Source organism: Protomyctophum bolini (assembly GCF_963924005.1).
Source record: "Protomyctophum bolini genome assembly, chromosome: 23".
NCBI lineage: Eukaryota > Metazoa > Chordata > Actinopteri > Myctophiformes > Myctophidae > Protomyctophum > Protomyctophum bolini.
The window spans coordinates 25,841,234-25,854,522 of NC_137884.1; the positions used below are offsets into that span (position 1 = coordinate 25,841,234).

The 13,289-nt window shown below is 47.8% G+C and overlaps 1 protein-coding gene across 3 annotated transcripts in view; it reads left to right on the plus strand.

The window, feature by feature from the left end:
• Positions 1–13,289, plus strand: part of LOC308310972 (laminin subunit beta-1-like) — a 68,479-nt gene that overhangs the window by 11,599 nt on the left and 43,591 nt on the right. For all 3 annotated transcript variants that reach the window (XR_013963577.1, XM_080757463.1, XM_080757464.1), the window contains exons 5-15: positions 168–356; positions 862–925; positions 2,770–2,972; positions 4,483–4,603; positions 5,032–5,220; positions 7,829–8,005; positions 8,849–8,961; positions 9,362–9,441; positions 10,728–10,863; positions 11,439–11,597; positions 12,386–12,519. Coding sequence is in view for 2 of the 3 variants with exons in the window: in XM_080757463.1 (XP_080613589.1) it covers positions 168–356; positions 862–925; positions 2,770–2,972; positions 4,483–4,603; positions 5,032–5,220; positions 7,829–8,005; positions 8,849–8,961; positions 9,362–9,441; positions 10,728–10,863; positions 11,439–11,597; positions 12,386–12,519 (1,565 nt within the window). In the remaining variant the exon portion in view is untranslated. The remainder of the gene's footprint in view (positions 1–167; positions 357–861; positions 926–2,769; positions 2,973–4,482; positions 4,604–5,031; positions 5,221–7,828; positions 8,006–8,848; positions 8,962–9,361; positions 9,442–10,727; positions 10,864–11,438; positions 11,598–12,385; positions 12,520–13,289) is intronic.

Sequence of the window (13,289 nt, forward strand, 5' to 3'; positions counted from 1 at the left end):
CATAGAAGTTGATCTATTGAAGATTCTGACCTTCAAATGTACATCATTTTTGTTTTGATTGTATTGCTGTATTGTTCTTTCTGCTTTGGCAATGTAAACGTACGTTTTCTCATGCCAATAAAGCCCTTTGAATTTGAATTTGAATTTGTGTGGTGTTGGTTTAACAGACGTTCCGTCCCGCCGCCATGGTCATCGAGCGCTCCATGGACTTCGGCAAGACGTGGCAGACGTACCGCCACTACGCCTACAACTGCGCCGACGCCTTCCCCCAGGTGTCCCCGGGGCCCCTCGTCAAGGTGGACGACATCATCTGCGACCAGCGCTACTCCGAGATAGAGCCCTCCACGGAGGGAGAGGTGTGTGTGTGTGTGTGTGTGTGTGTGTGTGCGTGCGCGTATGTGCGCGTGTGTGAGCGTATCTCCGCTAGCTAAAGAGGGATGGGTTGTCCGCCCCAAAAATAGCCGATCTACAAGCTCTCAACGCGTCGCGCTGCGACGCGTTGAGAGCTTGTAGATCGGCTATTTTTGGTCCAAAAGTGCCCTCTTATGGGATTTGAGCCCCTGCCTCATGTAACACTCTCTGCACGTGCCTGTGTGTGTGTGTGTGTGTGTGCATGTGCGCGCGTGTGTGTGTGTGTGCGTGCGTGCGTGCGATCCCCAAATTTGTTGGTAAAGGGACACTTATTTATGACAACAACAAAATAAGGTTTCCTTACCTTTCTCTCTCTCTCTGTCTCTCTCTCTCTCTGTCTCTCTCTCTCTGTCTCTCTCTCTCTCTCTCTGTCTCTCTCTCTCTCTCTCTCTGTCTCTCTCTCTCTCTCTCTCTCTGTCTCTCTCTCTCTCTCTCTCTCTCTCGTCACAGGTGATATTTCGGGTGTTGGATCCTGCCTTCGACATCGATGACCCCTACAGCCGCAGGATACAGAGTAAGCTCCAGTTATGATCTGAATATTAAAATGGTATAAATGTTGTACAGTAATGTTGTACAGTAATGTTGTACAGTCAGGGACAGAAACACACCTGGCTGTACAGGTGACTTTGAGTCCAGGCTATAGTTCCACTGCAGCGCAAAAAGCATGGAATGTGGATGTGTGTATATTATTACAGGAAACTCCCGTTAAAACTTTCCAACAAACTCCTGGTATAAACTCCCGAATTGTATACCATCACACCTGTATATTACCGTATATTAACTGTATATTACCGTATATTAACTGTATATTACCGTATATTAACTGTATATTACCGTATATTAACCGTATATTAACTGTATATTACCGTATATTAACCGTATATTAACTGTATATTACCGTATATTAACTGTATATTACCGTATATTACCGTATATTAACTGTATATTACCGTATATTAACCGTATATTAACTGTATATTACCGTATATTAACCGTATATTAACTGTATATTACCGTATATTACCGTATATTAACCGTATATTAACTGTATGTTACCGTATATTAACTGTATATTACCGTATATTAACTGTATATTACCGTATATTAACTGTATATTATGCCCGCTAAACTAATTGCCCGTTAACTCCTCTTTTCACGCGGTGTTCACCGTACTCATGCACTTGCCAAAATCTTACTGGGGGAAAATGCATTCATTTAGCTCTGCATTCACCAAATGTTTCACTTGTCTTATAGTGCGATGTACAGTACAGTACAGTACAGTACAGTAGACATGCAGCTGCTGTATCCTCCCGCAGCTGCTCTATGCATCTCCTTACAACAGTGGTTTATAGGATTTTTGCCGTTGTGTGTTAAATATCACCATAAAACCTCCATTACCGTTTTCATGTCACGCAACCCCCCCCCCCCCACCCCCCCCCCCCCACACACCTAGAGGGCTTTCACGCACCACAAAGGGAGCACGAACCACAGTTTGGGAAACCCCTCATTACTGTAACAAAAAAGCGTTTATAAATATTACATTAATTTCATCTGTGGTCTGGGTAACGTCTTTACAGAGCAGAGAGCTGGAGGGGGAGGGGTCAGAGAGACGGAATTTCACATGTGGAAGACACACACACACACACACACACACACACACACACGCGGGGGCCTCATTTTTAAGTATGTGGTGAAAGTGGTGTGTGTGTGTGTGTGTGTGTGTGCAGTGTCTGTCTTGAAAGCGAGGCTTGCCACATCCTCGAGGTCAAAGGCTTCGAGAATCACCATAGACACAAATACTCCGCGTTGTGGAGAATGTTTACAGAAAGTTCTGGCGTCCACAGCGATGTAGACACTATAGAATCTATAGTGTCTGGTTGAAACGGTTCATCTATAGTATAGATGAACCGTTTGAACCACAGCGATGTAGACACCGTAGATGAACCGTTTGAACCAAACGCACGGAATGTTTTCGCCTGAGCGCGACAAAAACCGACTCATCAAAGCACAGATACGTCGTGAATACTGAATACTGTCAGATCTCAGGTTGATAATGACCAACCAGTGGTCCGGGGACCACCAGTGGTCCTTGGGGGGGTTCCAGGTGGTCCCCAGCTAAGTGATGGAGAGATGGTAAAATGAAAAAATTTGGTTTCATTTTACGCTCTTGCATTACTTCAGGTCTGAGAGGCTAAATGTCATCAAACGGTGGTTCTGTGGCTCAAATGGGTCCGAGAGGCTCAAATGCCAAATAAATAACGGGCCTTCAAATGAAAAGGGTTGAAAACCCCTGTTAATAATAATGTGTGTGTGTGTGTGTGTGTGCTTATGCGTGTCTGTGTGTGCACGCGTGCGTAGACATGCTGAAGATCACCAACCTGCGCGTGGCGTTCACGCGTCTCCACACCCTGGGAGACAACCTGCTGGACTCCCGGGACGAGGTGACGGAGAAGTACTACTACGCCCTCTACGACATGGTCGTCCGCGGGAACTGCTTCTGCTACGGCCACGCCTCCAAGTGCGCCCCGGTGGACGGGGCGCCGGAGAACGCCGAGGGCATGGTACGTAACGGGCGGGGACACGGCCGGGCGACGTTGTCAGCCTGAGGGAGAGAGAGATGACAGACCGTTAATTAATTAACCCATTCTGACCTGAGATCAGATTCTAAAAATGTCTTCTACATCCTGACAGTTTTCTGAAAAAGCCATGTTTCTATGTCAGTCGTTCTTCGATTTTTCAAAAAATAGCAGACCTACAAGCTCGTAGCGCGCCACTCGGTGGCGCGCTACAAGCTTGTAGATCTGCTATTTTACAATAGCTAAAGCATAACATAATGCTAACACCAAAAGGGGTTAAGTATTGGTTAGGCAGCCTGCGGGAGAGATGACAGACCGTTATTGATTAGGCAGCGGCTGTGCTGCCTAACCAATAACGCCCAACTATGCAGATATAACTGACATCACAGTACTGATAGTAGTAATGATGTCATAGTCTGGGCACACGGCGTCTGAGATCCACATGGAAGCCACGGCAGAATTAGAGACACATCTTGTTGCAATTAATTAATTAATTACACTACATGGCGGTTTTCATGATGGCCGCTGCGGGCGCTCACATTCACCCGCCGTGGGCGCTCACATTCACCCGCCGTGGGCGCTCACATTCACCCGCTGTGGGGCGCTCACATTCACCCGCTGTGGGCGCTCACATTCACCCGCTGTGGGGCGCTCACATTCACCCGCTGTGGGCGCTCACATTCACCCGCTGTGGGGCGCTCACATTCACCCGCTGTGGGGCGCTCACATTCACCCGCTGTGGGGCGCTCACATTCACCCGCTGTGGGCGCTCACATTCACCCGCTGTGGGCGCTCACATTCACCCGCCGCGGGGCGCTCACATTCACCCACTGTGGGGCGTCACATTCACCCGCTGTGGGGCGCTCACATTCACCCGCTGTGGGGCGTCACATTCACCCGCTGTGGGGCGCTCACATTTACCCGCCGCGGGCTGCTCACATTCACCCGCCGCGGGCGCTCACATTTACCCGCCGCAGGCTGCTCACATTCACCCGCCGTGGGGCGCTCACATTCACCCGCTGTGGGGCGCTCACATTCACCCGCTGCGGGGCGCTCACATTCACCCGCTGTGGGGCGCTCACATTCACCCGCTGCGGGGCGCTCACATTCACCCGCTGTGGGGCGTCACATTCACCCGCTGCGGGCTGCTCACATTCACCCGCTGCGGGCTGCTCACATTCACCCGCTGTGGGCTGCTCACATTCACCCGCTGTGGGGCGCTCACATTCACCCACTGTGGGGCGCTCACATTCACCCGCCACGTGAAAACAGAACAATGCCAACATTCTATTGGAGTGAATAAACGACAGGATAAAAAACAAACAAGAATCACAAGACTTTCAACATGAAAGTATAACAATAAATCACCATTATAATCACATTATGTGTGCGGAGTGACCCATAAATACCTTGTAATGTTTCTATGTGTGTGTGTGTGTGTGTGTGTGTGTGTGTGTGTGTGCGCTCGCGCGTGTGTGTGTATGTGTGTGTGTAGGTGCACGGCTACTGCATGTGCACCCACAACACAGAGGGGCTGAACTGTGAGCGCTGTCTGGACTTCTACCACGACCTGCCCTGGAGACCCGCTGAGGGGAGGAACTCTAACGCCTGCAAGAGTGAGAGGCGCACGCACACACACACACACACACACACACATACACACACACACACGCACGTACACACACACACACACACACTCCCACGCACGCAATAGTCTCCCAATAGCTGTCCAGAGTGTCTCTTGATTTCCCACGGCTTTACCCATTCTGACCTGAGATCAGATTCTAAAAATGTTCTTCTAAGATCCTGACACTTTTCTGAAAAAGCTATATGTTTCTATGTCAGTCGTTCTTCCATTTTAAAAAAAAACAGCAGACCTACAAGCTCGTAGCGCGCCACTCGGTGGCGTGCTACGAGCTTGTAGATCTGCTGTTTTTCAATAGCTAAAGCATAGCATAATGCTAACACCAAAAGGGGTATTCCGCCCCAAATGGCTAAAAGGTGCACCATGTAACAAACCTCTCCCCTCCTCACTCCCCCCCAGGATGTGAGTGTAACCAGCATTCCGACGCGTGCCACTTCGACATGGCGGTCTACGAGTCCACGGGCAACGCCAGCGGGGGCGTGTGCGACGACTGCCGACACAACGCCATGGGGCGCCAGTGCGAGCAGTGCCGGCCCTTCTTCTACCAGCACCCCACCCGGGACCTGAGGGACCCCAACGTCTGCGAACGTACGCCGGCTTTTTTATTAATTCATGTTTTATTGGGGGTTTTTTCCCCCGTTTTTAACCCATGTAGACCTGAGCTCGACTCTACAAAATGTCTTCTAAATCCTGACAGTTTTCTGAAAACTGGAATTAATCAATTGCAGTTAAAGAATGAATACAGTATATAAAAGAAAAAAGGGTCCCAGCAGGTTCTAGAGAAGTTCTCTAGTTGAGAATTGAATGTAACGTGAAACGTACGTCTGTCACCCCGACATGACCTCTGAAACCTTCTCTCTCTCTCTCTCTCTCCTCAACCACTATACTTAAGCAATATTACACCAGAGGGTGTTGGTTTAACGTGATTATTGCCACGACAGTGATGCGGTCAGGAACCAGACGTATAGTCGAGTTCAGCAAGCATCACTGAAGTCGTGCAATATTGCAATTATACAACAGTTACCCTTAAAACTAAGAAAATCGCTGAAAGGACAGATGTAGTCACTATACTCACTATACGACCACAAATGTCCCACGAAACTAGCTAGCCTATATAGCCACAGTATGCTAGCGCTCCGGGAGAACAGAGCAGCTTGAATTCTTTGTTTTGATTAGGTGGTGAACGGTGCTGGTTTAACCCACGGCTATAGAAGGCCGTTTCAACCAATCGGATTGCTTCCTCGAAACGGCCTGTGGTATAATTATAGTTTTATATTACGGTGTTTCCGACCTTAACGGGGCTGTGTGTGAACAGTGAACAGCTTGTTGAAAACGTACGACAGTGCTTTAGGAACTCCGAAACAGAAACAAGCACCTGGTTGTTGAGGTCAGGTCACCAACGGCCTTTGAAGTGACTGGCAGAAAGTATATAGCCATTGTTTTACAGCATGACAATGATTAGCCTCTTTAAGTAGTGGACAATGATTGGTCTCTTTAAGTAGTGGGCAGAGCGAGGTGGAAATGGGGCTAATAAAATGAAGTGCAACCTCTCTCTCTCTCTCTCTCTCTTACTTACTCTCCTCCCTCTGGGACAGTGGTTCTCCAACCAGTGGTTCCCATACAGCTAAATGTTGGGAGAATTTGTAACCAAATGGACACTTAGAATCTATAGAGGGTATGCGCATACTTACAGTGAATGGCACATCGAGTGGCAAAGCAACATGCAAAGTGAGTTTAACATAGTATAACGTTGTTTAATGCAATCAGACAGGACTTTTCTGTGTGGATGTCTGGGCTGTCGAGGCCAGAAAGTAGTTTTTTGCCACTCAGTGGACGTTCCAATTTTACAATTTACAATTTAGGCATTTAGCAGACGCTCTTAATCCAGAGCGACTTACATTAAGCAAGAACAAAAAAGCATGGGAATACATCACATAAAGACATTTATCATGAAACATGCGTAAGCTAAGAAAGTAACAGTGGAATATCTATAATGAAACTATACATATAAGCTATACATCTATACTACTATGCTACACATATGTACTATGACGTGCTATGACTACATACAATGCACTTATGCTGTCTACATAACATGCTATAAGTCTGTATCAAATGCTATCTAAGTCTACAGAATTGCTATCTAAGGGGGTGGGGTAAGTGCTATGGGCCATGATGGAGTCTGAAAAGGTGGGTTTTCGGACTACGGCGGAAGATTGGGAGTGATGCTGCAGTTCTGACTGCAATGGGAAGTGCATTCCACAGTTTTGGAGCCAGTTCCTGCATAACTTCCCTCTAATACCCTCTATACGGTAGATCTTAAAACTCTTGAGAGCGTGAAATGAAACCAAATGGACCCGTTGGTTTCATTTCACGCTCTCGAGAGTTAAATTATTGTTAAACATCTGCATTGCTTCACCTTCAAGAATGCCTCTCTCCTAATGGTACCAACATCAATACACACAGCATGCCAATGCTGTGGTACAAAATCTTATGGAACGAACAACTACATTATTCTTTAGTCGTTGGGTCTGCGAGGCTAAATAAATGCCGTCAAATGGAGGCTCGAATGCCAAAATAAATAATGGACCTTGACATGAAAACCACCTGCTCTAGGCCTGGCTCTCCCTCTTTTACGCGCAAACGTCGATCACTCTCTGCTGATTTCTACACACACACACTCCGCCGGGATTCTCTGGGGGAAAAGGAGGGGGGCTAGTTTAGACCCCTGGGGGACTAGGGTCAAAGGTCAACTAACTATATAGGGTTTAAGTGCTTAAAGGACCGTACCGTCATTAGACGTCATTGTCTTCATAAAGTTCATATACATACTGTAGATAAGAGCATCGTACATAAAACACACACAAAACTCAACTAAATGTTGGTTTCTTTTAAAGAACCAGGACATTTTGTATAATGTACACCGAAAATGAATTCGACAAAATAAATTACCGAGCAACGAAGTTCACTGCTGGATTATCTACTGTATCTGAAGCGAGTTTCTCAAGTCTACAAGTTGATTTTCATATCGTACTCAAATGAAATTTCCAGACCAACTTTAGAAAATGTTTCAAGTAGTAGAGTTGTAAGTAAACGGTATACTGATGACTGAAGACCATGCCAGGCCACTGCTATGTGGTTCTTTCTAATTTAATCTAATCTAATTTCTCCCCTGGTTTCGTCTCCTCTCCTCCAGCGTGTAACTGCGACCCGGCCGGTTCCCTCCAGGGCGGAGCGTGCGACTCGAGGACCGACGTGGCGGCGGGGCTGATCTCGGGTCAGTGTCGCTGCAAGGCCTGGGTGGAGGGAGAGCGATGCGACAACTGCAGACAGGGTCACTACGGCCTGGGACAGGGACCGCACGGCTGTCTGCGTAAGTACACTGACAGGGCCCGCACGGCTGTCTGCGTAAGTACACTGACAGGGTCACTACGGCCTGGGACAGGGACCGCACGGCTGTCTGCGTAAGTACACTGACAGGGTCACTACGGCCTGGGACAGGGACCGCACGGCTGTCTGCGTAAGTACACCGTTGTTTTTGTCGACTTGGGGCCGATTCATACTCCTATTTTACAGCTGTTTCGGCGCTGTAGTGCCGAAATGATTTCGGCTCGTCAGAAATTTTCAGTAGCACAGAAGAGCAGACTTTAGGACGGTACCCCCCCCCCCGAACCTCAAATGACGTCACATTGTAGGCTCTACAGAGCCAAATGACGTCACATTGTAGGCTCTACAGAGCCGAACCGACTTTTATTCGGCCCTAAAATGTTCGTCGACTACCTTTTTTCACTGACGAAAACTAAATGGAAACTAAATGAAAACTATGCTACGAAGATAAAAAATCTAGACTCAAATGTTAGGAAGGGACTAGTGGACAAGAGTCATTTTGCATGCTGAAAAAGTTCACAATGCGTCGCATTTTCAGCAAGTGTAAAATGAGCCATAGAATAGAAATAGATCTGCATTCTTTAATGCTTGTCTTGCGTTCCGTTACGGTGTGTTTTCATTCTTTAATGCTTGTCTTCCGTTCCGTTACGGTGTGTTTTCATTCTTATAATGCTTGTCTTCCGTTCCGTTACGGTGTGTTTTCATTCTTATAATGCTTGTCTTCCGTTCCGTTACGGTGTGTTTTCATTCTTATAATGCTTGTCTTCCGTTCCGTTACGGTGTGTTTAATGTCTGTCTATCGTTCCGTTACGGTGTGTTTTCGGCACAGCGTGTCCCTGCAACCCGCTGGGAACGCTGCCCGGAGGAAGTCCGTGCGACTCCGACACAGGGAAGTGTTTCTGCAAACGCCTCGTGGACGGACACAACTGTGACCAGTGCATGGTGAGGATCTGTTCCGTGACACGTTTATGTGTGTAGTGTGTGTGTGTGTGTGTGTGTGTGTGTGTGTGTGTGTGTGTGTGTGTGTCATTTTTACTAGTTGACTAGTTTACTAGTCGACTAGTTGTTTAACTAACTATTATGTAAAAAATATATTTTCTTTATTTTTATTTTTTAGGAAATAAATATTTGTACATTTTTTTTCTTATCAACTAGTCAACTAGTACCAACAAGGTGGACTAGTCGACTAGTTGAATAGTAGACTAGTTGCTTAATGCCCTAGTGTGTGTGTGTGTGTGTGTGCGTGTGTGTGTGTGTGTGTGTGCGTGTGTGCGTGCGTGCGTGCGCTTCTATACCGAGTATGTTCATCTGTATAACTTCTATCGTTCTCTTTCCTCTGCAGCCTCAGCACTGGGGTCTGTCCAATGACATGGACGGCTGCAGACCATGTGACTGCGACCTGGGCGGAGCCATCGACAACAAGTATGACTTCATATCCAATCACAATTTATAGGCATTTATCAGACGCTCTTAATCCCGACAGAGTGACTTACAATAAGCAAGAACAAAAAGCATGGCAATACATCATAATAAAAAGTAGTAAGCTAAGAACGTAACAGTGGAATATCTATATGATGAAACTATACATATAAACTACTATACTATATACTATAAAGTGCTATATACTCAAAGTTCTAGTGCCGTCTACGATACATAATAATAATAATATGTCTACGATACATGCTATAAGTCTGTATAAAAATGCTATCTAAGTCTACATAAGTGTTACGGGCCATGATGGAGTCTGAAAAGGTTGGCTTTTCAGACTACGACGGAAGATTCCTGTCAGTCTTCACTTGAAACTATTAAAAAAAAAACCCGAAAAACTAAACAATAACCACTTCTGAGTGACATGGCGTTCATATGTTTGGGCATGTCATTAACTGAAAATAGGAGCTTATGTGCTTAACCCTATCTCCCCTCGCTTTCAATATGCTATATTTTACACCAGCATCACTTCCAACAAATATACAACAGGTTGACGTAGTCTCCCCTGTCTGTAGCTGTGACCCCCACACGGGTCAGTGTGTCTGTATAGAGACCACATGTTGACCTAGTCTCTCCTGTCTGTCCTCTGTCTGTAGCTGTGACCCCCACACGGGTCTCCTGTCTGTCCTCTGTCTGTAGCTGTGACCCCCACACGGGTCTCCTGTCTGTCCTCTGTCTGTAGCTGTGACCCCCACACGGGTCAGTGTGTCTGTAGTAGGGACCACATGTTGACCTAGTCTCTCCTGTCTGTAGCTGTGACCCCCACACGGGTCAGTGTGTCTGTAGTAGGGACCACATGTTGACCTATAGTCTCTCCTGTCTGTCCTCTGTCTGTAGCTGTCTGTAGTGGAGACCACATGTTGACCTAGTCTCTCCTGTCTGTCCTCTGTCTGTAGCTGTGACCCCCACACGGGTCAGTGTGTCTGTAGAGACCACATGTTGACCTAGTCTCTCCTGTCTGTCCTCTGTCTGTAGCTGTGACCCCCACACGGGTCAGTGTGTCTGTATACAGAGACCACATGTTGACCTAGTCTCTCCTGTCTGTCCTCTGTCTGTAGCTGTGACCCCCACACAGGTCAGTGTGTCTGTATAGAGACCACATGTTGACCTAGTCTCTCCTGTCTGTCCTCTGTCTGTAGCTGTGACCCCAACACGGGTCAGTGTGTCTGTGTAGAGACCACATGTTGACCTATAGTCTCCTGTCTGTCCTCTGTCTGTAGCTGTGACCCCCACACGGGTCAGTGTGTCTGTAGAGACCACATGTTTGGACGGAGCTGTACGGAGGTCCAGTCCGGCTTCTATTTCATCGCCCTCGACCACTACACCTACGAAGCAGAGGACGCCAAGCATGGACCGGTGAGTCTGTCTGTCTGTCTGTCTGTCTGTCTGTCTGTCTGTCTGTCTGTCTGTGTCTGTCTGGGTGTGTCTGTGTGTCACACGTTACACACTATAGTCATGTGTTCATGATGAATCTGTCTATTTCATATTCCATCCTAATTGGCTAACATTGGCTTTCAAAGTTTGCAGGATTGGCACCGATTTTAACAAAAAGCCTCAAATCATGAACGCAGTGGAGGAACGCAGCGTGCAATTCACGTGAAACCTTTCACAGACTTTCCTACTAGGCTGAGGAATATATCCCACCCTTTTCACATTGGCCTATTATAGCGCCACCAGGAGGCCACAACCTGCCCTGCCCTGGTGGAGACCTGTGCCCCGAGGGGCGTGTTTGTTGTTCCTGCCTGTCAACTACAAAACAATACTACAACATTACGTAACGATATCATCCGCTCCCAACAGGATCATAAGGACTTTTGAAACAGAGACCAGACTTTCCTCCGAGTTGGTGGAAAGCCTGGTGAGGCGAGGTTACTTGAAATGTACTGGAACTCTGCAAACTGTTAATCAATCAATCAATCAATGTTTCCCAGGGCGTGACCGTGGTCCAGAGACCCTACCCCCTGGACCGAAGCCCCACCTGGACCGGCATGGGCTTCGTCAACGTCCCAGAGGGAGCCCACCTGGAGTTCACCATCAACGACATCCCCGAGTCCATGGACTACGACCTGCTGATCCGCTACGAGCCACAGGTACACACACACACACACACACACACACACACACACACACACACACACACACACACACACACACACACACACACACACACACACACACACACACACACACACACACACACACACACACACACACACACACACACACACACACACACACACACACACACACACACACACACACACGCACCGCACCGCACCACACCAATCTACTGATCCGCTACGAGCCACAGGTTGACTGACTGTTTTAAATACTTTAACCTATTTAGACCTGAGGACGAGTTTTATGAAAAACCCCATGTTTCTATATGTCAGTGGTTCTCACAGGGTTAAAACCCCATGTTTCTATATGTCAGTGGTGCTCAAACATTTTCATGTCAAGGACCCCCAAAAAAATATATGAAATTGACCACCGACCCTCATCTGAAAATATGTTGTTCCATGAGGGACCCTCCAGAAGCAAAGATTTGAGTTAAGAAGGTTCTATGGAACCCCTATAGGGCCCATGGGGGTCCTTTGGACTGTGGCCCCCATAGAATAGCCGATTTTCAGCAAGTGAAAAAAATAAACTATGATTACGACGGCATCAAGGCCAGCCAAAACACATTTTGTTCGACTAAATCAAGTAGATTTAGTCGACTAAAATGTTATGATATTTAGTCGACTAACACTAACATTCAAGGTGACTTTAAAATGTGACTAAAACGAAATGAAAACTATTCAAGAGACTACGACTAAAACTAAAATCGAAATGTTCTGCCAAAAACAACAACTGCTGTGTTTGTGTCGCCTGCCTGCAGCTTCCTGAGCAATGGGAACAGGTGACGTTCCAAGTGGACCGCCCCGTCTACAACCCTCCCAACTACTACAGCCACTGCAGCAACTCCATACAGAGTGGAGACCTCCAGTCAGTCTCCCTGCCACCGGGATCTAGGTCAGTAACCATGGAGACCACCAGTCAGTCTCCCTGCCACCGGGATCTAGGTCAGTAACCATGGAGACCACCAGTCAGTCTCCCTGCCACCGGGATCTAGGTCAGTAACCATGGAGACCACCAGTCGGTCTCCCTGCCACCGGGATCTAGGTCAGTAACCATGGAGACCATCAGTCGGTCTCCCTGCCACCGGGATCTAGGTCAGTAACCATGGAGACCACCAGTCAGTCTCCCTGCCACCGGGATCTAGGTCAGTAACCATGGAGACCACCAGTTAGTCTCCCTGCCACCGGGATCTAGGTCAGTAACCATGGAGACCTCCAGTCGGTCTCCCTGCCACCGGGATATATAGGTCAGTAACCATGGAGACCATCAGTCAGTCTCCCTGCCACCGGGATCTAGGTCAGTAACCATGGAGACCACCAGTCAGTCTCCCTGCCACCGGGATCTAGGTCAGTAACCATGGAGACCACCAGTCAGTCTCCCTGCCACCGGGATCTAGGTCAGTAACCATGGAGACCACCAGTCAGTCTCCCTGCCACCGGGATCTAGGTCAGTAACCATGGAGACCACCAGTCAGTCTCCCTGCCACCGGGATATATAGGTCTGTAACCATGGAGACCACCAGTCAGTCTCCCTGCCACCGGGATCTAGGTCAGTAACCATGGAGACCACCAGTCAAGCCCACCACACACCGGCTGCGTCCATTATTTTCAATGAAGCTATCGCACACCGGCTCCGTCCGCCGCGTCGCGCCGCGCCGCCCGGCG